Source organism: Culex pipiens, chromosome 1 (assembly GCF_016801865.2).
Source record: "Culex pipiens pallens isolate TS chromosome 1, TS_CPP_V2, whole genome shotgun sequence".
NCBI classification, from domain to species: Eukaryota; Metazoa; Arthropoda; class Insecta; order Diptera; family Culicidae; genus Culex; species Culex pipiens.
In genome coordinates this window covers 30,954,588-30,980,969 of record NC_068937.1, presented here as the reverse complement: position 1 = coordinate 30,980,969, position 26,382 = coordinate 30,954,588, and the positions used below count along the sequence as shown (strand labels likewise).

Here is a 26,382-nt window from a genome sequence, read left to right as displayed (position 1 = left end):
CAGTTTTTTTTTATTTCTATTATTTTTATATTTTTGCAGGAGATTTTTTAAAGACAAAATTGAACATTTTTCAAAAACCCCTAGCTAAAATGCTTTTGGCTTGAAAACGGTAAACTTGATTCTGCATGCAATTTCTAATCCTGGAATAAATTTGCACAGTTGATGGTCATAATTAGGGTTAGTGAAATTTCACGATATCGCGGACTGCGTGAAATCCGCGAAATTTGGCTTTTTTCCGCTAAATCCCGTGAAATCTTATGTTTGTTTGAAAATGTAACGATATTTATCAAAATAATGTATCAAACTCAAACTGTAGAATTAAGCGAGTGAATAACCTGGTTTAATTACTAATATAGGGTTAGTGATTTTTGACGATTTCGTGGACGAAGTGAAATTCGCGAAATTTATCAGTTTTCTCTAATCATTTTTTTTAAATAACAACTTTATAAATATTTCATCCATAAAAATATTTAAATAAATTTAATAAGTTTTCAATTAAAAAGCTTTAATGTATATGAAATGTTCAGATTTTTGAGTTTTTTTTTGAAAAAACTAACTAAATTTAGTAATATTTTCATTCGCTGTATTACAAATTTTACTGCATTTTTTTTTGAATGGTAAAGTTTCGAAAGAAATTAAAAGAATCAAGCTTTGTTTTATGCAAAATAAAATTAGAGTATTTTTTATCTTTGGAATCACATTTTAAAAACATTTAAATTTTTTTACTGTTTATTTGGGTGAACAATTCCTATAAAAGGTGAAAAATACTACTTTTTTTGTTTTCTTTTCTCATTAAGAATAAAAATTTCGATTTTGTTAAAAATAATATTTTTTTGCCAATTGATTTTAAATTTAGTTTTTGAAAAATGAGCTGAAACTCATAAAAAATATGTTTAATGGGCTAAATGTCACAGAAAATTCAATTAATTTTACTCATTTTGGCTGGACAAGATTGTTAAATCTTGCTTTGATATGAAATTCAATAAAATGTAAAGTGATATAACGGAAGTAAATTAGCGAAAGTTTTTTAGCTTCATCAGTCGAATATTAAAAAAATTCTTTTTGTTTATTGAAGAATAATATATAATGATGCATAAAAAGTAGTTTTTGTGATTTAAACATAAGATTTTCAAAGTTATTTAAACATTTTTCACGTTCCGCGAAATTTGCGTAAAATTTGGTGTTTGAAATTTAGGTCCCCGTGAAATTTGAAAAATTCGAGCGCGAAAAACCACTAAGCCTAGTCATAATCTACAGACCATAGAGTTCATTAGCTCTTTTGTTGAATCTGTGAAATGAAATATTTACTCTTATTTCAATGTTAGTTGTGGTCTACACAGCAAAAAATCCGATGGTAAAATCGCATGCAAAAGCATGCACATCACCTTTGTGAGCAAATGCATGTAATATTGTATGAAAAAACGTGTACACAAAAAGCATGTACGGAAGAAAAAAAAATAGATTTTGCACACCCCAAAAATATCATCAATACGGCGAGAGTCGAATCGAGCTTACCAAGTCCGCGCCCCAACCATCTCGGCTATCCCACCGTCTTGTAATTATGGTTTAACGCCGATGTAACAGTAGGTTTCCCGTACGTCGTATCCTGTATTAACTGTATACGATGTATAGGGAACTTGCAGCTATATCGGTGTTGATCCAGCCATTTTCACAGCGGTGAGATAGCCGAGATGGTTGATCTCACCAGATTGATGTTATTTTTGGGGGTGTGCATAATCTTTTTTTTTCATGCGTAAATGCTTTTTGTGTACACGTTTTTTCATACAATATTACATGCTTTTGCTCACAAAGGTGATGTGCATGCTTTTGCATGTGATTTTACACAGATATTTTTTGCTGTGTAGTTCACAAGCAGACTCAACAAAAACAATTATATCATAATAAGTGCAAACAACAGTTACTAAATTGGCGAGTTAATACATTCGTGTTTATCATTAAAATAACATGATTCACATAAACCCAATTGATTATAAAAAACTTGTTCATGAAGCTTGTTACAGCCCTACACGTGTAAGAACGCGGTTGGCAAATCCATCCAATTCAAGACCCTCCATTTTTTGCATACACTGACCACAACGACGGTGGTGATGCTCTTATGTACATCAAGTTAAAAAAAAGGCACATTCCCCTGCAATGTAAACACCACAATCCGTACCGACCACCAGATTCCTTATTAGACCACGCAAAGGTGTTGAGTAACAACGCGCAAACCCATATCGACCCTCTTCGTGCCGTACGAAAAAAAAGCCAGAGCTTTACTGAACTACAAAATACAATTTGTTGTTGTATAAACACCTAACAATCACTTAAGGGTACCACTATTGCTGCATTGCCTCTGGTGCCCTAATTTGGACCAAATACCGAAACCACTGTTACCAACACGCGCGCTGGTTACACCTGCTGGCCTACTGTTCCAATGCACCCGATATCGATCCAAGTGACCGTCGCCGCCGCCAACTAAGGTTCAGGTTGCGTGTCACCCTATAGCTGTCATCGTGCGTCGCAGCACTACTACTGTCAATACCGCGCGATTAGTGCGCGATGATCGCGATTAATGCGTCACGTAAGATCGCTCCGGTTGACAGCAGCAGTTGCGGTCCCGACAAATGCCAAGTGGATGGGTTTTCCGAACCTAACCTTAAACTTGCGCAGCGATCTTCTCAAGTAACGTGAAAATTGATACAGTTGTCAAGTTTGTTTACAAGTTTATTTACTTTTTGTGTTCAATTTCCTAGCGAAAATTACTCACGAATCGTGTTACAAACGCGGCACACGAGCGAACGAGCTGTAATTGGTCAATGGCGGCCATGTGGGGCCGCCGCGTGTGTGTGATTGGAAAATTGTTTAAATTGGTGAAAATAATGAACTGTTTGATTTCTTCGGTCTGGTGATGGTGGCGAGCGTCGACGTGTCGCGAGTCTTTTTGTTTGCGGCGCGGCTGTTGATTTCGCTAATGATGATTAAATTGAGTCCATTTTAGAGCAATTAGTGTGACTGAGTGAGTGTGTGAGTCTGGGGTGAGCACAAACATAAAGCCACAGGTGGAGTTACCTGCTGGTTGTGTCCGACACCTGTTGTCGGTGGAAGAATGTCTTGAAATGGATTTTGAAAACTAACCTCACCAACTAATTGACCTCTTCGAAACTGTTATCTATCTGGTCTTTATAATATAAAACTATAACAAATTTAATTAAAAGTCTTTTAACGGACTTTAAAATTGAATTTCGGAATTTCCAATTTCAAGCATAACCTTAAAACATGATTACTGCCAATGTTCGCATAAATGTCCCATAAACAAAAACAGCAAGCTGTAAAAACGCAAGGCAAGGCTAAATCAATCATAACAAAGTTGAAGCTAAACAACCAACATAAAAGAAAGTCCACTTTTAACCCTAACTATGTCACATCCCATCGGCATATTGAAACTGAATGCTTTCAAGGCAACAATGGTTTAAATTGATCGATCATCAGCTACGCATTTCCAGAAGTACTTCGTCATCCATTTCGATTAGTTTTACCGGGCACGGTATAGCGCTCAAATTATGGGCCATGAAAACATCACTTGTTTTGCTTTACTTTTACTCTGATAATAGGCCAATGGCCAAAACACCTTTCATCACTTTTAGATTAGTAGAGCACAAGGAAGTCGTCAATCGTTGGTTATCATCAAAAGGGAGTGTTTATAGCTTTCTTTTTGACAAGGAAAACATATTTTTATAAAATATAAGCAATTCTAAAGTATTCCATAATTCAAATTTTCTTTCCTTTTTTATAGAAAAGAAAAAAGATTTGAAATTATTTTTAAATCATGTTTCGACAACATTTAAAGCCCCAAAACCGCTCCGAAAATTCAAAGCTGATTCAGAATAATTTATTTTTTTAACGTACTCAAAAACTCACAAAATATTAAAACTAAATTTTCAAGCGATCCGAAATATTGGAAAAGATCTTGAAAATATTAGTGTTTTGTGTTACAGTGAACTTTCTCTGTGTCGATATTGAAGGGACCATCGAGAGCAAGAGGTATCACATTAAAGAACGAAAAAATCAAAGCATGTTTTCGAAGGGACTGAAATATAAATTGACAGATGGAGCAATTTTGATATCGAGAAGATCGACAGACAGAGGGTTGACTGTAAATACTTAAATTTTCATATTCTGCAATATGGTTTCAAATGACGTGGAATTTGAAACGGAAACTCACACAGTTTTAGTGCCGAACAATCATTTATTTTTATAAAATACCGTATGAGCAATTCTCTACCAAAACCGGAAATGGATTTTATTTGTATTTTTTGATTTGGCTCAAACTTTGTGGGGGCCTTCCCTATGACCAAATAAGCTATTTTGCGTCATTGGTTCACCCATACAAGTCTCCATACAATTTTGGCAGCTGTCCATACAAAAATTGTATGTAAATATTCAAACAACTGTAACTTTTCAGTGAATTTTCTGATCAATTTGGTGTCTTGGGCAAAGTTGTAGGTATTGTTGAGGACTTTTGAGAAAAAATAGGTACAAGGAAAAAAAATTGCAGTATTTTTAATCAACTTTTTTTTCACTTAAACTCAATTTCCCAAAATAGGTATTTTTTGATTTTCGAGATTTTTTGATATGTTTTAGGGGACAAAAATCCGCAACATTTGAGCCATAGAGAAACATGGTCAAAAAATCTGCCGCTGAGTTATGAATTTTTGAAAAAATAGGGATTTTTGGAAAAAATCTTAGTTTCATGCAAAAACAAATTTGACATTATTTTTTAATGCAAAACTGAATTTGCAATCGAAAAGTACTTTACAAGATATATTTTTCAAGATATAGCCACCGAAAGTTTGATTTTAGCCAAATATTTGCAGTTTTTCGATTTAAAAAAAAAAGTGACCATGAGTGGCCATCTCTAAAAATATTTTTTTTTGAAAAGTTCAGAAAATTTTCTATAAAATTGTCTAAGAGACATTGAAGATTGGACCTCGGGTTGCTGAGATACAGCCGCTTTAAGAAAAAGAAACACGAAAATTGAAGTTTTCTAAATCTCACCAAAATAACCCATCATTTTCTAATGACGATATCTCAGCAATTAATGGTCCGATTTTCAATGTTAATACATGAAACATTCGTAAAATTTTCCGATCTCTTGGAAAAAAATAATTTTGAATTTTTTAAAATCAAGACTAGCATTTTAAATGGGCGTAATATTCAATGTTTGGCCCTTTTAAAATATTAGTCTTGATTTTAAAAAATTAAAAAAAAAATTTCAAAAGGATCGGAAAATTTCACAAATGTTTCAAGTTTTAACATTGAAAATCGGATCATTAGTTGCTGAGATATCGTCATTAGAAAATGTTGGGTTGTTTTGGTGAGATTTACAAAACTTCAATTTTCGTGTTTCTTTTTCTTAAAGCGGCTGTATCTCAGCAACCCGAGGTCCAATCTTCAATGTCTCTTAGACAATTTTATAGCAAATTTTCTGAACTTTTAAAAAAATTTTTTTTAGAAATGGTCACTCATGGTCACTATTTTTAAAAATCGTAAAACTGCAAATATTTCGCTAAAATCAAACTTTCGGTGGCTATATTTTGAAAACGGAGCCCTTTATCAAAAAATCTGTAAAGTACTTTTCGATTGCAAATTCAATTTTGCATTTAAATATAATGTCAAATTTGTTTTGCATGAAACTTCGATTTCTTCCAAAAATCACTATTTATTTTCAAAAACTCATAACTCAGCGGCAGATTTTTTGTTTCTCTATGGCTCAAAAAGTTGTGGATTTTTGTCCCCTTAAACATATCAAAAAATCTCGAAAATCAAAAAATACGTATTTTGGGAAATTTAGTTTTAGTGAAAAAAAAAGTTGATTAAAAAATCTGCAATTTTTTTTTCGAGTACCTATTTTTTTCTCAAAAGTTCTCAACAATACCTACAACTTTGCCGAAGACACCAAATTGATCAGAAAATTCACTCAAAAGTTACAGCTGTTTGAATATTTACATACCATTTTTGTATGGACAGTAGCCAAAATTGTATGGAGACTTGTGTGGGTGAACTAATGACGCAAAATAGCTTATTTGGTCATATGGAAGGCCCCCACAAAGTTTGAGCCAAATCAAAAAATACAAAAAATAAAAATGGTCGAAATCCACCGATTCCATAGAGAGTTGCTCGCATGTTTCAAAACTTAAAATTGTACAGATTTTTAGTACATTAGAATTTTCAGGTTTATGGGTGAAAATAGTTTCAAAATTGTGTAAATTTAAGTATTTTAGCTAAACCATTTTTTTTCCTTAAGGGTCCATCCAGAACTAATTTTTCGGTTTTACGAAAATAAAGTTTTTTTTATTTGATATTAAAAAAATCCACGTTCCAAGCTATATTAAAACCGGATTCATATTCAGATGCTCTGCTCTACAACTTTCCGCAAGAGGTGCTAACTTGTTCTTATAAAAATATACAGCGTATTCAAAATTCGTCTAAAACGTGTTTTTTTGCTCGAAAATCACGTTTTATTCGCTTCTTGATACCCATATTGCATATTTTGAAAATTTGAGTATTTTAGAAAAAAATACGGTATTTTGTGAAAATTTTAGTATTTTACAAAAAACTCTAATAAAGCGAAAAAGCATGCAAAATTTTGCTTCGTTTGATACGCGTATTGCAAAATATGAAAATTTGAGTATTTTCGAAAAAATGCAGTATTTTGTGAACAATTTTGAGAACATATTCATACTTTGAAATTTACTACATATTCAACAAATATATTCTTAGTGTCACTTCAGGATTCAGGATCACCAACAAAGTTGCTTTAAAAAATATTTTTGAACACGGAGAAAAATCAGTTCCCAAAATCGTGAACAAGCGTTCATAAAATTCGGAACAACATAGTATGCAATGCTTTGAACACTTTGTTCATGTTTCCGAATTTCATGAACGCTTGTTCACGATTTTGGGAACTGATGAAACAGTTACTCATCTATGAAAAGTGAAAGGTCATCGATGAGTGACGTTTTACCTACGAATGTTAAACATAGTAAAAAAATGATGGTAATATTACATCTTGGAATTGTGATAGAATTTGTAGCAAAAAATTATTTAATTTTACATCAGGAGCTGGTTAAATTTTCATCATTTTGTGTTTAAATTCACTTTTTTTACACATTTTTTCAGTAAAATTACTTAAAAACAGGTAATATTCAATCAACCAAATTTTAAACCTTCGAACATTCAACTTTCTTTTCACTGTAATAGTGAAATCGTAATTAAGTTTTTAATGTTCTTTTTACCGATTTTTCATGCATGAAAGAGGAGAGACGATTTTTGCTTAGAATATCTGCATTAGTGAGTGTCAAAAGAAACTCTTCTGGTGATTATTCTTACATCGCTGGTTAGAAGTGAAGAAAAGTTAAAGTCCCAAAAAACAAGATTCATTTTAAATCGGTGCTTTGTAATTATCAACAAAAATTAAATGTATTTTTCTTTAAATTTGAGATATTTTAATTAAAAAAAAACTATTATTAAAATTGCAATATTTTTGCACTAAATCTAAAAACTAACCAAAACAAGTCCATTCCCAAGTTACTTTTTACTTGCATTGTTTACTGCATTCTCATAACTTTTCTCGACTACACCGTTTCCCACCCAACTTCAACGGTGTAACTCAGCTTAAGCTCCGCATTCTCTCCGCTCCACCCCGTACAACAGCAAACATTCTCCCAATCTCCCGGTAAGCCACCTACTAAGTACTGGGGTACACTAATCCACTCTCACTCTCGAAAATTCCACGTTTCGAGAGCGCACGCTCTCTCGGACCCCAAAGTTGACGGGAGACTTGAACGCGCGCGCTTCGTCACCCCAGCGACGAACCGCGCGCTCGTTGTTGCGCGCGGGGGTCTCAGAAACGATTTTCGCTCGCGAGTCTCTCGAGCTCGGCGCAAGGTGGAAAAAAAAGAAGTGGAGGTTATAAAACAGTGTGCGGGATAGGTCACCGGAGTCATTTTGCGCAAAGAACGTCCCCGGAGTAGTCGAAGTCGGTCGCAGTGCGGGTTTTGTTTCAGTTAGTATTTTTGGGAGGGTGGATTAGTGTAGTTTGGAGGGATAGCTTTTTTGGAGGAGGACCACTCGGAGAATAACCGGATTGTGCAAGGATAAAAGTGACCTTAAGCGAAACTGGATCGATGAAAACCATGACAAGTTGGATTAAAGTGACTAATTAAAGCCAAAAACTGCAGAAAAGAGTGTGAAGAAATAACAAACAAATACGTGCATAATCCAAAAGAAGGAAAAAAACCTGCAACTAGTGTGTTGAGAAATTGAATGCTCGTGTCTCTAGTCGAGCACACCACAAAACGGGATTGGAATAAGGAAAACGATCGGTTTTCGGCTGGCAAGCCAGCCAGAGTGTGTGCACAGTAGTTTGAAAGCAAAAGTGATCTGCCAGCCAACCCAGCTAGGGTACTTGGAACACGTTTAGCATGATCAACTAACGATATTAAGGGCGATATTTTATTCAGCGTTTTTTTTTCGCTTGCTTGCTTGTTTCCTGTGTGCACCGAATGTTAATCACATCCGTCATCGAAGTTATTAGTTATTGGGTTTTGAGTTTTTTTTTTCTGTTGTTGTTGTATCCTTTTGATTTTGATCGAAAGTGAAACTTTGAACGGTTACTGTGACATATTTCAACGTTTTAGTGATTGTTTCTTTTTTGCTTTTGATATACGTGTTGGAATTTAGCTAATTTCTTCTTTTGTTTACGATTAAATTTTGTTTAGGAAAGTTTTAAGTGTGTGATTTGTTGCTGTTGAGGAAAAGGATCATTTCGTGAGCAGCGGATTCAAGCAAAAGGAGCCCTTTGAAGGATTAAGAGATGCGTCTCCAAAAAACGGTAAGTTTAGTTATATAGAATGTTACTGTGAGAAATTAGTACTTTGTGTATGATTTTGTTCTACAAAATTAAAAAAATTGCTCTCGGAATTTTTTTGTTTAAAATTCAATGCAATCATTTTTTTCTGCAAGATGTTTTTTTTTTTGCAATTTTTATGCATTTTCAAAGGATTACATCACTTAATTTTTTGAATCGTATCAATTTTCTGGTTCAGTTTGGTTAGAGGAATGATCTATTCAAATCATGTATTGGAATTGGTTATTAAATACCGTCATCTGGTGCGAATCAGGACACATGGGGCGAATTGGGACAGATGTTTAGCCTTGTTACTGCACAGTATTTGGATATTTCTGACAGGTTTCGGATAGAATAGACACAGATTAATACAATGAGTGCATCGATTTCCATATTTCAAGCTTTTAAGTGCTCTAAAACCTGCTGTCCCTATTCAATCTGCAGTCCCGATTCGCCCTAGATGATGGAAATCATTTACTGTTTTACATACAAAAAAATCCTAAATTGTTCAAAAAATAAGGGTGTGTTACTAAAAAAGCCTTAATCCTCTACTGCCCAAATTTTTATTTTTACCGTGTTCAGGAGGTCTTTTTGTGCAATTTTGTTCTACGAAAAACTTTACTTCTCTTGTTTTATGTTTTTCTTGATTTTTAGTATTTCAATTTGTATTTATCTAGTTTAGTTTATGTTTGTTTTTGGTAGTATTTGGCATATTCTGCCACCTCTTATCATTACAATTTGCCTATCTAATTTTTTCATGTCTTTACAGTCACTTTTTCAATTTTTTGCTTGTTTTCACATTTTCTGCTATAGAATGGCACCATTATCATAAAAATTGTAAAAAAATGAGTAGAAGCATAGTCTGGAACACTAGAAAAATTACTGCATACATCTTATTTAAAAAGGAAATATTAGTAAAAAACACAACCAAAGTTGACCTCTAAGAAAATGACATTTTTAAAATCATTGGAAACCCCTAAAATATTTTTAAAAAATTTTCCAATGCGTTTTCAATTGGTTGAAAAATTGATTTTTGGCGAATTTTTAAATCGAAGCTCGTCTAGAGTCGAGGTTGGGCTATAGAGGTTTAAAATTTAAAGATATTTAAAAAATTTGTTTCAACGTCACTTCAAACTTATGATATAGAAAAAAATAAACCTGATTTGAGTGAAAAATTTCCCAAAGGATCCGAAATGCAATCTGTATTTCGAATATTTCTTGTTTTCATGAAAAAATAATTTTACTTTGGCAGAATTGGATCCAATTTGCAACTGTTTTACAATTATCGATGAATTTTCAAAATTTGTTGAAAAATTGCTTCTCAATGTAGTTTTATCAGTTTTTTACCAAAGTTTAGTATTCCAAGCCATTCTGTTCGTACCAAAAAAAAATTTTAGTAACCTTCAAAGTATGGGAAGTTTTGTCTTGTTTTTTTATTCATCCTCTGAAGTGTTATCTTCAAGAAAAGAATGATTAGTTTTATTTTTTTCGTTTGTCTCATTAGGCTTTTGCAAATATTTTCCACGTTTTTTGTCGCCCTTAATATTGGAACGAAAAATCAGGATAATTATGTTTCGAAAAAGCTTCAAAATTTTAAAATTGAATTTCTTGTGAATTTTGTCAGCCAAGCTAACAGTTTTTATTCACAAAAAATATTGTTCCTTTGAAGTTGATTTTTTATATTTAGTGCCCCCTTGACTTGTGATTAGTAATTCGATAACCCTACAAAACAAGATCTGTTCGAAAAGTAATAACTAGTTTATGAATTTTCTTAAATAAGTTTTTAATAATGTTTTGCCATTTTTTTCCTTTTTTCGATATTAACGGTTTTTAAATATTGTTTTCCAAAGAGAATTCGTTTTTTTTGTGAATTATTTATTGATACTTTTACAGAAAGTTATCTTATTTTTTTCACAAAAACGCATTTTACAAATAAGAGTAACCAGATATCTGAAGACATTTTTTGCAATGTTCTGGGTATAAGGTCATTCATTCTAACCCTCCTCCCTCCATCATTTATTTGTAATAATTATAAATTTTATTCATTATCGACTTTTGTTTTTAGAAAAACTTTTCTTTTCTTGTTTTAATTTTTTTTTCTATTTATTTTAAATATTCATTCATTTCATACATTGTTTAGTTTGATTTTTTCCTTAATTAACCCACTTTTTAAACTTTTGAATTAAGTAAATTTTTTGAAATATGCTTTAATAATTACAGTCTAGACTCGATTATCTGAAGCCTCGATTACCCGAAGTTTCGATTATCCGAAGTTTTGTTTGGGACATCGGATTATCGAATCACAATAAAAAAAATCTTTTTTTCGCATTCATTTTTTATTTTTCAACTTTAAGCACCAAATTTGAGTTCTGCTACCCAATTTCAATGAAATTTGAAGATATGATTGCCTTTTAAATTAAAAATGCATATTTTTTTCAATATGTTATCACCGCCATTTTGGCCGCCACCTTGGATTTAAAAATTCTAAATCATTTTAGAGTAGTTTACTGCCCATGATCGCATAAATGTCCCAAATGCATTTTCAACAAGTTGAGAAAACGAGCTTGGAAGTTTTAAAAACATTTTCTCATTAATTTTAAACATACAATCATTATACAAAAAAATCATTCCACATAGTTCTCAAACATGCTCTTGTTTATGCTTTTGATATGTTTGTATTCAAATTAGTCTTGATTTTTCTCTTTCAATTTGAAAAAGTACGCAGGATGGGATCTGGTATGTGAACATTTTCTACATAGTGCATCATTATGTTCGCAAACCAGCCCGATCGCAGGTAACCCCAGTAGTAAACAAAATTTTCAGCAGAAAATGGAGAAAATTGGTTTTTTTTTCAAAATTAATTAATCAGTCATTTGTGAGATTTGTATGACCGTAAAATGGATGAAAACCCTTCATGATGGCTGGTCTGTATGCTGACTATGTTCAAAAGATTGGAGAATCCGAAAGGTATGTTCAGGACCTTCAGGACATAACATTTTGTAGAGGGACTGGTTTGTGAACATTAACTCGATGGGACTCATATTTGAACATTTTTCAGATGGGACAAACAAATTTGTCGTTGATTACTGAATTTTTGGAACAAAGTGGTAAATATTATTAGTGTAGCTTTAAGTAACACACCAAACGAAGCTATTCCAATATCTAAGTCAAAATCGACAAAAAAGCATATGGGACATTTATGCGAACATGGGCAGTTTATGGGTCATACTTAAGCTCGACCATCAAAAATAAGACAACGAAAAAAACATTTTTTTTTGTGATTCGATTATCCGAAGTGGAATTTTTCTGGGGCCTTCGGATAATCGAGTCTGGACTGTAGCTTTTAAATCGCAACAAAGTGCCCAAAAACATGAAAAATGCTGTATACTTATTTTTTAACACAAAAATTTAGGTTTATTAAGTTAGAAACACGGAAAAAGTTGACCACAGAAAAAAAACTTTATATTATCAAAGTATAGCCAAACAAGCCACATAAAAAGGTTTTTTTTCAAGATTAAAAAAAAAAAAACAGGAGATTCAATTATTATGCTTTTTGAAGACCTCGAAATAGGTCGAAAATTAGTGGTAAAGTGAAAACTGGAATTCAATTTCATACTTTATTTTAGTTATCATTGAAACATGAAAAAACACAAGAAAAAAACATTTTCCGGTAGATTTTATTTTTTTGAAATTTTATAAAAAAGTTTTTTTTCACTTCCTCAAAACTTCTCGAAAAAACAATATGCTAAAATTTCTAAAAATAGAACACTTTTTCGAAGAAACCTGAAAAATGTTTTTATAAGCATTCAGAAATTTTAAATAAGTTTGGCAGTAGCACAGCTTGCAATAGTTTCTGCTGATTAATTTTAAAAGCCTGAAATTTTCCTTTTTCTTAATTTTTTTGTCCTGCTCTTCTCAACTTAAACCGAGATCTACGGACAAAAACATTGAATAGAACTTGAAATGGCCTTAATAAATACAATATTTTTTGAAAAAAAAAAAAAACAAAAATGTTTTTAAATTCAACATTAATTAGAAAGAAATTAGAAAGATCGCTCAGCAGATCAAATAAAACTGAAATGGTTTTTTATCCGAACATTGATGTGCTAGAATTAGTCTTATTTAATTAATTTAAAATTATTTTACTTGTTCCATTTTTGAATATAAGTTTTTTGGTCATTTTTCTTCTTTTTGTCATATGGTCCAGATGATAATATTTTACAGATATATTAATTTTTCATTTTTTTTTGCCTTTTTGCATACGGTTTGTTGATTAAAATTCGGGCTAGTGGGTTTAAAATTAACAACATTTAAATTAAAGGATAATGAACTATAACAACACTTTACCGTTACAACAAAACACAATATAAGTTTTAGCCCGGAACGTTTTACAAGAAATCCCCCCAAAAAATCTCGAATTCTCCCGCCCATAAATCACCACATCATTATGCAAAACCACATTGGCCACCCACGCATCTCCATTAGCATAAATAGACTCGATTTACCATAATTTTCGCACCCTTCCTGATCATCCTCCCCTCCCCCACCCTCACCCACAAAGACACACACACATGTTATTGGCTGATTGAGTGGCGTCAAAATTGATTTACTACCGGTGGTGGTGTGGCATCATCATTATTCATACTTTCAGCCTTTCCAGCACCAGATTCGTGGTGTGAAAACATCCCACACACCCCCCTCGCCGAAGATGAGTTCGTCACAAGGAGAGAGCGAACGAAAAAAAAAATCTGTCCCATAAAAAAAGACATGACGATTACTGGGCGATTTATCTGCCTGTAGGCTGAGGCCTAAAGCTGGGTGAGGGGAGGGGTAAGGTGGAGGAAGGGATAAGCCATTTAACGATGAAAAATGACTCAATTTTCCCTCTTCTCGCGTCCCGCGAGCGAGAGGTTCCCACGTGATTTGCACGGTGAAAAATTGTTTCTTTAGTTGACTAGATTGAATTATTACCAATAAATCGTAAAAATTTAGTTAGTCTTAAATTGAACATAGCTAACCACTGACATTATTTGCCAAATGACCCCCCTCTTTGAAATTAAGATAAGATTTCTGAAAAATTTAGTTCAGATCCGAAATTTATCAAAAAACAGTTATTCTAACTCTGCAGGAAACTACCAAAAAACTAGTTTTGCCATTTCTTAATGTTTTGTTCAAACAGTCGCGCAACTTTTTTTAACAGTACCTCCAAAAAACCCAATCATTCGCGTCCAATTTCGGATTCAAAACCGAAATAAAAATGCAAATGAGCGCGCGGATTAAATGGAGGGAAAAAATGGCACTTAAATTTCCCTACCAGCGCGGTTCGTCCGGAAAGGAAGGCAAAAACCGATTGAACTTGACCTTAATCTTTGGTTGTCGGGTGCGGTATCATTTTACTCAATCCGGTTAAGTGAAAGGGAAACTTGGACCGCTTCGTGGCGTGAACTTTTACTTGGAAGGCACAGCGCGAGATTGAAGTTCTCCTCTCTTGTACTGCAGGGTGCTGGGGATTGATTGGTTTAGTAATTGGAAATGTGAAGCTGTGAGGGGTTCTACTGACTGGTGGCAGCTGATTGTGAAGGGCTTCAACCTTAATGTGGTTAATTATTTGATTGAATGATTTGTTCTTGTTTATTTTAAATTAAATCTTTAACAATAACCTACATAGGGTATATGATCCTATTTTGGACCTAGAACCTATTTTGGACCTATTTTTATTAATCGAGGTAGTTCAGGCTTTTAAAGTACGAATTCACTGAATCCAACCAACCGAAAGTGTAAGCAGGATCGTTTTGTAGCTTACCTCTTCCAAAAATGTTAACATTTTTGATTATTTCCGCTTTTTCAGCCACTTTTACCAGTGCCATTCGTATTTCCTACCATTTTCCTAGCACATCGATTAGGTCCAAATATTCCAGCCTCGTTGCTTATCAGATTTGGCTCGCGACACCTTGATGATTTTTTCTGTTTTGCACTCACACCAAGCAATTTCATCCGGTTTCCGAGCAATGTAACTGTTGTTTATTCAATTCTTTTATGTTTTTCTTCACTAAACCATTGAATTAACTATTCTATCATCGAAAAAAACTCAACTCAAAATATTTTCTCAAAACAGTCGCGTTGGATCAGTTTTTGGAGCTACTTTGCCGTCGGTTCAAGGCTATCACCAACACATGTATAACAAGGTGTTGCCAGTTTTGTTTATCAATTTATTTCGATATTTCATTGAAATTAATTGATTTTTTTTAATTTAATATTTTAAATTGCATTTTTTTACTGTAATTATTTGAAAGAAATCTAAGCTTTAAAAAGCAAATGATTAACAGAAACAATGAAAATATGTTTTTTAAACGATAAAAATGCAAATTGATGATAGAGATTCAGATGATTGTTAGGACCGATTGCAAAGCATCCCAAAATTTAAACTGATGTTGATTTATTTTTGTCTTAACATCATTATCACTAGAGGGTGACGAGCGGGAATTCCCGGGAAAAATTTCCCGGGAAATCGACCATTTTTTGACCTCTCGATTCCCGGGAAATTTGGTCGAGACTCCCGGGAAATTTTATACACATAAATATCGAAGCAACATTATTTAAGCTAATCAAAAAAACAATTGAGAAATTCTAAATTGTTTAGAACATTGGGCTCTCTAATTTTCTTATTCAGAAAGAGTAAATTTAAATTTGTCAAAAATTCTAATAATTATAATTGAGATAAGCCAAAACAATGTGGATTCCAAAATTTACCTTACTTAACAGTTATACCCTAGAAATGGAAAACTAAAAAAAAAATTGAATATAATTTTTATTTATTATTTCTAAGAGGGAAAAGCCAAGTCAAGATACGTTCAATTTTCATATCCTCCTCTTTTTTTTTTGTGCCAAATAGTCATTTTGTGACTCGCATCTACCTTAATATTAAATTATATTTTGAAAAAAAAAAATTAAAGCTCTTGCATTGTAAAGTTCAGGTACAGCAATTGTGAACATGCGGGATTTTGTGACAACTGTAAAAATTTCATCAGTGAATATTAACAGTTGATCTTAATTTTCCTTCTTTAAACAACTCTAAATTGTTGTTTTGAGTCGTTATTTATCATATTGTAAAAATGCCACTGCAAGGAAATTTAATATCTGCTACATTTTAACTTCACAAAAATCTATTAATAAGTTCATGCAACTTTTGAAAAATCACTTAGTGCGAATGATGATTCCTAAACATTTGAAACTACAATGTTGGGTCCAAATAAGCTCATTAAACGATCTTGTATAAACAGATTCAGAATGAAGATCAAAAGGAAGAAATAGTCCCTCAATAATGATGCTACTAAAATTTACTTTATATTATTTTTTTTTACTAAATTAACGTTTAATTGAATAATTATTAACTATTTGTAACTAAAATTGTTGAAAAAAAAAACAAATTTATTATTATTCTTTTTAAATTATTGGCAATTTTGGCATAATTGAAAAAAAAATCCCGGGTCCCGGGAATTCCCGGGAAATTGCAAAATTCAACTCTCGATTCCCGGGATATTGAAAATCTCGAGAATCGTCACCCTCTAATTATCACCAATTAATATGCATATATTTTTAATTTTTGCTTCAAAAAATGCAAACTGGCTACCCTGTTGAAATTGAAGGCGAAACGATTGAAAAACCTAAAGGGTCTAGTTCATTAAATCGTCAGCTGTCACCGTGACATGAGCTGTCAACATTGCTTACGAGTGGTTTTTGAAAAAGTCGTATGAATTAAATTTAAAAAATCTTGAGTTAGTTTTAAAAAGATCCTAAGCGCTAGTTGTAAACAAATCAATTTTTCTATCTGTTCTCGATTAATTTACGAACTATAAATAAAAAATGCTCTGAATTGTCATTTGCACGTCTTTTAAATCTAGATTAAATTTTCATGAGGTCCTATCTGCATAGGAAACACATGACTCATAGGTTGTTTTGAATATTTACTCTAGAAATGCTCTTTATTGGAAAACAAACAAAATTTGGTTTGATTCAGAGAAAAAAATCAAATAAGTGTCGGAGATCGTGATGGCTGTTACGACGTATTGCAAACTAATCAGAGAAATATACATATCTATCTATCTACATATAATTTTTAAAAATACAGGTATAACGTATTTTTTCACAATTGGCAGCGTTGGCTTATAATAAATCACACTTTTAGATTTTACCGTGTTAATCATGTTAGAAACACAATTGAACCAGCTAGAAAAATAAAAATCTTCAAAAAAAATTACCATAAGAGGTTAATACGATGTTAACTTTATGAATTTTATGATTTCTCAAATATCTGATTACCGTAAATCTGGGTGACTTTGATAGCCGGGGTGACTTTGATAGGTTTGAGATTTTTCCGCAAAATGAAGAGTACAAATTAAATTCGTACGTAACGGTATGGAATCATACTGACCGTGGTAGAGAAGTGCTCAAAGTACCTCATGAAGAACTTTTCATGAAATTTTGAAAAGTTTAAAAAGTTAGTTAACTATAATTAAGAAAATGTTGATAAATTGCTTTATTTTAATCTTCTCAAAGTGTCATGATTTTCTCAATGAACATGTACAAGTAAAACGGAATGCATTTTCGGATTCTTCGGACAATCTTCTACTATGAAAAGGGAAAATAAGTTAAATATAAATATTATTAAATATTATTTGTTTTTGAAACATAATTTTAAGAAATCTCCTAATTAAAAGGCATTTTCAGTAAAACAAATTTCATATAAAATGTGAAAACTTTCTTTGAATTCAGTTAAAAATGTTAAACAATATAAATCTATAATTAACAAGCCTTACCCGACAAACTTCGTGCTGCCTTTTTTTTTTTTCATTTCGATAGCGGTGTGCTCTAATGTTCTAACTGAAAATTGGGCCAAAATGAGTTAATGATGCCATCTTTTAGCTAATTAAATTCCCTACAAAACGCTTCTAACAGATCTGAAAAATTCGTTTCCTACGCGGAGATATCGCCTTGCAACCATTTGTACTAACTGACATTTTCGAACGCATCATGGATGTGCTCTCTTATTTTTCATCATGGCTTGACCTTTTGAAAACACGCAAATCCATAAAATTACGATTACACTATAATATTATGGTAAATTGCCAGGTGTCCTTACTAGTTTGAGCAATATTATGGAGCACTATTTTGGAAGGCAAATAGCACAAGTGTGCACATTTGGAAGCGAGAAGGAATTATCAGTTAGGTGAAGTGTGTTAAAATGGTTTCGTGGAGTAGTTTTTTTTTGTTTGGACGACCCATTGATTAGGATTAGTGTACTTAGGTTCTGTAGGCTAGTTTAAAATGTTGTTACGTAGTTTTCTTTGCATGGACGACCCCTGCAGTTGTACTAAGAGTGCACAACGACTTGAAGAATGTTTCAAATTGGACTTTTGGGTTGGGGAAAAATGTTGTTACGTCGTTTTTTTTTTTTCATGGACGACCCCTTCAGTTGTGCTAAGAGTGCACAACGACTTGAAGAATGTTTAAAATTGACTTTTAGGTTGGGCTAAGTGAGTAATGGGTTGGGAAAAATGTTGTAACGTCGTTTTTTTTCATGGACGACCCCTTCAGTTGTGCTAGGAGTGCACAACGACTTGAAGAATGTTTCAAACTGGACTTTTGGGTTGGGCTAAGTTGGCATTGGGTTGGGGAAAATTATTGTTACGTCGTTTTTTTTGCATGGACGACCCCTTCAGTTGTGCTAGGAGTGCACAACGACTTGAAGAATGTTTCAAATTAGACTTTTGGGTTGGGCTAAGTGGGTAATGGGTTGGAGAAAAATGTTGTTACGTCGTTTTTTTTCATGGACGACCCCTTCAGTTGTGCTAGGAGTGCACAACGACTTGAAGAATGTTTCAAACTGGACTTTTGGGTTGGGCTAAGTGGGCATTGGGTTGGGGAAAATTATTGTTACGTCGTTTTTTTTGCATGGACGACCCCTTCAGTTGTGCTAGGAGTGCACAACGACTTGAAGAATGTTTCAAATTTGACTTTTGGGTTGGGCTAAGTGGGTAATGGGTTGAGGAAAAATGTTGTTACGTCGTTTTTTTTTCATGGACGACCCCTTCAGTTGTGCTAGGAGTGCACAACGACTTGAAGAATGTTTCAAATTAGACTTTTGGGTTGGGCTAAGTGGGTAATGGGTTGGAGAAAAATGTTGTTACGTCATTTTTTTTCATGGACGACCCCTTCAGTTGTGCTAGGAGTGCACAACGACTTGAAGAATGTTTCAAACTGGACTTTTGGGTTGGGCTAAGTGGGCATTGGGTTGGGGAAAATTATTGTTACGTCGTTTTTTTTGCATGGACGACCCCTTCAGTTGTGCTAGGAGTGCACAACGACTTGAAGAATGTTTCAAATTTGACTTTTGGGTTGGGCTAAGTGGGTAATGGGTTGGAGAAAAATGTTGTAACGTCGTTTTTTTTCATGGACGACCCCTTCAGTTGTGCTAGGAGTGCACAACGACTTGAAGAATGTTTCAAAGTGGACTTTTAGGTTGGGCTAAGTGGGTAATGGGTTGGGGAAAAATGTTGTTACGTCGTTTTTTTTTCATGGACGACCCCTTCAGTTGTGCTAGGAGTGCACAACGACTTGAAGAATGTTTCAAATTAGACTTTTGGGTTGGGCTAAGTGGGTAATGGGTTGGAGAAAAATGTTGTAACGTCGTTTTTTGCATGGACGACCCCTTCAGTTGTGCTAGGAGTGCACAACGACTTGAAGAATGTTTCAAAGTGGACTTTTAGGTTGGGCTAAGTGGGTAATGGGTTGGGGAAAAATGTTGTTACATCGTTTTTTTTCATGGACGACCCCTTCAGTTGTGCTAGGAGTGCACAACGACTTGAAGAATGTTTCAAACTGGACTTTTGGGTTGGGCTAAGTGGGCATTGGGTTGGGGAAAATTATTGTTACGTCGTTTTTTTTGCATGGACGACCCCTTCAGTTGTGCTAGGAGTGCACAACGACTTGAAGAATGTTTCAAAGTGGACTTTTAGGTTGGGCTAAGTGGGTAATGGGTTGGGGAAAAATGTTGTTACATCGTTTTTTTTCATGGACGACCCCTTCAGTTGTGCTAGGAGTGCACAACGACTTGAAGAATGTTTCAAACTGGACTTTTGGGTTGGGCTAAGTGGGCATTGGGTTGGGGAAAATTATTGTTACGTCGTTTTTTTTGCATGGACGACCCCTTCAGTTGTGCTAGGAGTGCACAACGACTTGAAGAATGTTTCAAATTGGACTTTTGGGTTGGGCTAAGTGAGTAATGGGTTGGGGAAAAATGTTGTTACGTCGTTTTTTTTTCATGGACGACCCCTTCAGTTGTGCTAAGAGTGCAAAACGACTTGAAGAATATTAAATTTGACTTTTAGGTTGGGCTAAGTGAGTAATGGGTTGGGAAAAAATGTTGTTACATCGTTTTTTTTCATGGACGACCCCTTCAGTTGTGCTAAGAGTGCACAACGACTTGAAGAATGTTTAAAATTGACTTTTAGGTTGGGCTAAGTGAGTAATGGGTTGGGAAAAATGTTGTAACGTCGTTTTTTTTCATGGACGACCCCTTCAGTTGTGCTAGGAGTGCACAACGACTTGAAGAATGTTTCAAATTGGACTTTTGGGTTGGGCTAAGTGGGCATTGGGTTGGGGAAAATTATTGTTACGTCGTTTTTTTTCATGGACGACCCCTTCAGTTGTGCTAAGAGTGCACAACGACTTGAAGAATGTTTAAAATTGACTTTTAGGTTGGGCTAAGTGAGTAATGGGTTGGGAAAAATGTTGTAACGTCGTTTTTTTTTCATGGACGACCCCTTCAGTTGTGCTAGGAGTGCACAACGACTTGAAGAATGTTTCAAATTGGACTTTTGGGTTGGGCTAAGTGGGTAATGGGTTGGGGAAAAATGTTGTTACGTCGTTTTTTTTCATGGACAACCCCTTCAGTTGTGCTAAGAATGCACAACGACTTGAAGAATGTTTCAAAGTGGACTTTTGGGTTGGGCTAAGTGGGCATTGGGTTGGGGAAAATTATTGTTACGTCGTTTTTTTTTTGCATGGACGACCCCTTCAGTTGTGCTAGGAGTGCACAACGACTTGAAGAATGTTTCAAATTTGACTTTTGGGTTGGGCTAAGTGGGTAATGGGTTGGGGAAAAATGTTGTTACGTCGTTTTTTTTTCATGGACGACCCCTTCAGTTGTGCTAGGAGTGCACAACGACTTGAAGAATGTTTCAAATTAGACTTTTGGGTTGGGCTAAGTGGGTAATGGGTTGGAGAAAAATGTTGTAACGTCGTTTTTTTTCATGGACGACCCCTTCAGTTGTGCTAGGAGTGCACAACGACTTGAAGAATGTTTCAAAGTGGACTTTTAGGTTGGGCTAAGTGGGTAATGGGTTGGGGAAAAATGTTGTTACATCGTTTTTTTTCATGGACGACCCCTTCAGTTGTGCTAGGAGTGCACAACGACTTGAAGAATGTTTCAAACTGGACTTTTGGGTTGGGCTAAGTGGGCATTGGGTTGGGGAAAATTATTGTTAAGTCGTTTTTTTTGCATGGACGACCCCTTCAGTTGTGCTAGGAGTGCACAACGACTTGAAGAATGTTTCAAATTGGACTTTTGGGTTGGGCTAAGTGAGTAATGGGTTGGGGAAAAATGTTGTTACGTCGTTTTTTTTTCATGGACGACCCCTTCAGTTGTGCTAAGAGTGCAAAACGACTTGAAGAATGTTTCAAAGTGGACTTTTAGGTTGGGCTAAGTGAGTAATGGGTTGGGAAAAAATGTTGTTACATCGTTTTTTTTCATGGACGACCCCTGCAGTTGTGCTAGGAGTGCACAACGACTTGAAGAATGTTTCAAACTGGACTTTTGGGTTGGGCTAAGTGGGCATTGGGTTGGGGAAAATTATTGTTACGTCGTTTTTTTTTGCATGGACGACCCCTTCAGTTGTGCTAGGAGTGCACAACGACTTGAAGAATGTTTCAAAGTGGACTTTTAGGTTGGGCTAAGTGGGTAATGGGTTGGGGAAAATTATTGTTACGTCGTTTTTTTGCATGGACGACCCCTAAAGTTGAGCTAAGCGTGCACAACGACATGAAGAATGTTTCAAATTGGACTTTTGAGTTGGGCTACTATACAATATTATATCATTTTAACAGAATTTAGAGTCATAGAGACGCACCTGAGAAATGGTAAAGTCCGTAAAAAAAATACTTTCACCCCCACTAACAATACGTAGTATTTTTTTGCATAAACGAACCCTGCAGTTAAGCTGAGAGTGGACAACGACTTAAAGAATCTTTTCAATTTGGTCTTTTGGGTTGGAACCCACTTGTAAAATGTTGTTACGTAGCTGAAACTTTGCATACATGTTTCCTGTACAATATAGCTCATACAAAATCCCATACAAAGTACTTAAAAAGATAAAAAAAAAACTCACGACCCACTTAGCCCAACCAAAAATCCAATTTAATATTCTTCAAGTCGTTGTGCACTCTTAGTTCAACTGCAGGGGTCGTCCATGCAAAAAAACGACGTAACAACATTTTTCCCCAACCCATTACTCACTTAGCCCAACCTAAAAGTCAAATTTAAACATTCTTCAAGTCGTTGTGCACTCTTAGCTCAACTGCAGGGGTCGTCCATGCAAAAAAAACGACGTAACAACATTTTTCCCCAACCCATTACCCACTTAGCCCAACCCAAAAGTCAAATTAAATATTCTTCAAGTCGTTGTGCACTCTTAGCTCAACTGCAGGGGTCGTCCATGCAAAAAAAAAACGACGTAACAACATTTTTCCCCAACCCATTACCCACTTAGCCCAACCCAAAAGTCAAATTTAATATTCTTCAAGTCGTTGTGCACTCTTAGCTCAACTGCAGGGGTCGTCCATGAAAAAAAAACGACGTAACAACATTTTTCCCCAACCCATTACTCACTTAGCCCAACCTAAAAGTCAAATTTAAACATTCTTCAAGTCGTTGTGCACTCTTAGCTCAACTGCAGGGGTCGTCCATGCAAAAAAAACGACGTAACAACATTTTTCCCCAACCCATTACCCACTTAGCCCAACCCAAAAGTCAAATTTAATATTCTTCAAGTCGTTGTGCACTCTTAGCTCAACTGCAGGGGTCGTCCATGCAAAAAAAAACAACGTAACAACATTTTTCCCCAACCCATTACTCACTTAGCCCAACCTAAAAGTCAAATTTAATATTCTTCAAGTCGTTGTGCACTCTTAGCTCAACTGCAGGGGTCGTCCATGCAAAAAAAAACGACGTAACAACATTTTTCCCCAACCCATTACCCACTTAGCCCAACCCAAAAGTCAAATTTAATATTCTTCAAGTCGTTGTGCACTCCTAGCACAACTGCAGGGGTCGTCCATGCAAAAAAAACGACGTAACAACATTTTTCCCCAACCCATTACCCACTTAGCCCAACCCAAAAGTCCAATTTGAAACATTCTTCAAGTCGTTGTGCACTCCTAGCACAACTGCAGGGGTCGTCCATGCAAAAAAAAACGACGTAACAACATTTTTCCCCAACCCATTATCCACTTAGCCCAACCTAAAAGTCAAATTTTACCATTCTTCAAGTCGTTGTGCACTCTTAGCTCAACTGCAGGGGTCGTCCATGCAAAAAACTACGTAACAACATCTTTCATAGTTGATGTGCACACTTGGCACAACTGTATGGGTCGTCCATACTTAAAAATATTACGTATTTAATTTGTTTGAGGCACATTTGTTCTATTCAATACATTCATCGATTCCATTGCATGAGACACACTTGTTCCAACTGCAATTCACCATAAATCTAAATAACGGTTTGTGCCTTGGATACCATTCGTTTTTGAAAGGTCGTATGATATAATTGAAATAAAATAAACAAGCTAAAAGTTTTTACAACATCATTTTCTTATGTTTTTAGGAATACATCAACCTAGTATTCGTCATAGTTGATGTATTATGGATGGTTTTACAATTATATTCATAAAAAAATATAATTTCACTAATTTTTTTATACAAAAATTTTGATTTAAATGCTAATTTTTCCAAAAGGTTAATTTTCCTACCAAATTCAAACTAAAATCAGTGTTTGAAAAAAGTTTTGATATAAAATGTTTTTCTTACGCTTAAATTAACCAACTCGTGAAAAAATTACATTGAAACAACTAATGTGAACTATTTTAACAATAAAATTACTTTGCACGCTTTTGTACCAAAGCCCTGTGCACGTTTGTGCTAACTCATACAAATTACCTCCCAAAACACACTTGTGCCAATTGCTAGCATGATTTTTTTTCTTATTTTCTCAGCTAAAATTTTTCTAGCATTTCAAAAGTTTTTATATTTCACAATGTCTTTAAGTAATGTCAGGTGCATACTTTAAAATTGTTAGAACAATTGTTTGTCGAATAGTTTTCCAGAAACAGTAATTCAAAGTTTAAAAATCGATTTTCTCGCAACTACCAAAATGTCAGTTAGTATAAGAGAGCACACCGCTATCGATTTGTTGACGTTTTTGCTTTTTTGGGTTATTCAGCCTCCTGTGATCAAAATTTAATTTTACGTAACTTTCTCCATACAATTTGCCGATGCTCTGGAATCGGTTCCAGAGTGGCCAAAGTGTCAATTAGTTAGCGTATAAACCTTCCTTGGGCTTATACGAACCCAACGCAACAAAAAGCACCTCGATCCGACGCTCCGTATTGAACTGATTCGCGTTCGAACAAAACCGTCGAAATTTTATATATATATAGATAATATAAATCTATAATTTAATAAACAAAACTAGTTTCAACGAATTTCAGGCAAACTTCTGAATTTTTAACAATTTTACCTAAAATATATATGTATTTTGTTAAAAAGCTTATAAACATAGTTAACTAAATATTGACATAAATAATGTTCTTAAAAATTATATCAGCAACCTAAGTGATGGTAAGTTCGAAGTAAAAATAATGTTTAAACATCTCAAATCTGCTTTTAACAAGACAAACTATGACTATCAAAGGCACCCTGGTATTCAAACAAAGAGTTTTTCAAATATTACATTGTTTTTAAAAGTGCAACATGTAGTTAAACTTTTTGTCAAGCAACTGTAAAGTTTAACATGACAGATGAGAAAGTTTCACACCAAGTTACAAGCTATAATCTCCCTTTAAAATTTCTTGATTGTTTAAAAATATTTGTACTTAAGCTCTGCGTAAAATTTAGAACCTTTTTTCATTATAACTTGTAATCTCTGTCATTCATTTAATTTTAAGTTAAGGTGTTTTTATTGCGACTAATAACGGGTTGTCTTTTATGTTCTAATTCTTGAACAATTAGTTCGTAAGAATACGCAAAATGTAAATAGGACATTGACCTGCTAAAGATGCGTGAGTTTCCATTCAATATAATTAAAAGACGTTTTCAAATTCAAATCCATTGTTTTATCATAATTATTTGATTTCTGAAATAAATATTTTTCAAATTATAATCGTGGATAGGCCCTTTGGTTTATCAAACCGAGTTTTTGTAAGTGTGCGTGTTGCCGCCGCACGCCGCTATTCGAGTTGTCTAAATTTCAACCAATCAGAGTGTGGGTCCAAAATAGGTTCAGCGATGTCTCCAAAATACATTCAATAAGTCCAAAAAGCATCCAAAAAATGTTTTACTTGAAATGCTTATTACAATGAAATGGTTAAATTATTTTCAATTTTCAATAGTACACTTTGTTAAGCATAAATTAAGGCACAAAACAATCCTGAAACGAGCCAAATTAGTTAGACCGTTCCTGAGAACCATGCGAAATATGTTGACGCTTTGCATATTAGGTCCAAAATAGGGCCATATACCCTATTTAGAAAATTTCAAAATGTACAGAACTGATAAAAAAATCTTGGATATCTTATTTCTATGTTTAATTTGAGATTTTCTTTTGAATTTTTTAACGTTTTAAAATTGATTTTTTTTCAAGTTTTTGATTTGACTAATACTTTTAAAGGCCCTGTGACCAACGATTTTTTGCCTCATCGCTTTGTCCATAGAAATTTCCCAACAAATTTCTGATCGACGCAAAACAAAACACGATTTGTCCACAATTTTTTTCCCAAAGTTTTTGTTTTTTTTCATTTTTTCGAGGAAAAAAAATGGAATTTTTCAATAATGGCCCAAAAAGCAAAATTTCTTTGGCAGTGTTGCCATTTTTTTGATTTTTTTTATTTAGGGATAGTTTAAAACCCTGGGTGAAAAAAATCGTATTAAGATGTTTAACTTTATTTAGAATCGAATAGTTTTTTGCGATTATTACGAAATTTCTTTATTTTTAATGATGCCCAGGCTGCCCATCTCAGCGAATATTTTTTGTTGAAAGCTTAGTTTAAAATTGAAATTTCAGGGAAATTTTTTGATCTTTTTTGTTAAATTTGTCATGAAAAGTTGACTAACATTTAAAAAAAGGTATTACGTGTAAAAA

General features: G+C 34.1%; 1 protein-coding gene across 2 annotated transcripts in view; it reads left to right on the top strand.

Annotated features, from left to right (window-relative positions):
- Positions 1–26,382, top strand: part of LOC120430729 (putative mediator of RNA polymerase II transcription subunit 12) — a 91,512-nt gene that overhangs the window by 21,128 nt on the left and 44,002 nt on the right. Inside the window, exons 1-2 of one of the 2 annotated variants that reach the window (XM_039595840.2) lie at positions 7,949–8,068; positions 8,784–8,896. The exons of the other annotated variant lie outside the window; for it this stretch is intronic. Coding sequence (XP_039451774.1) covers positions 8,879–8,896 — 18 coding nt within the window. The 5' untranslated portion in view covers positions 7,949–8,068; positions 8,784–8,878. Of the gene's footprint in view, positions 1–7,948; positions 8,069–8,783; positions 8,897–26,382 lie in introns of those variants that run through there. 2 annotated transcript variants of the gene reach the window in all.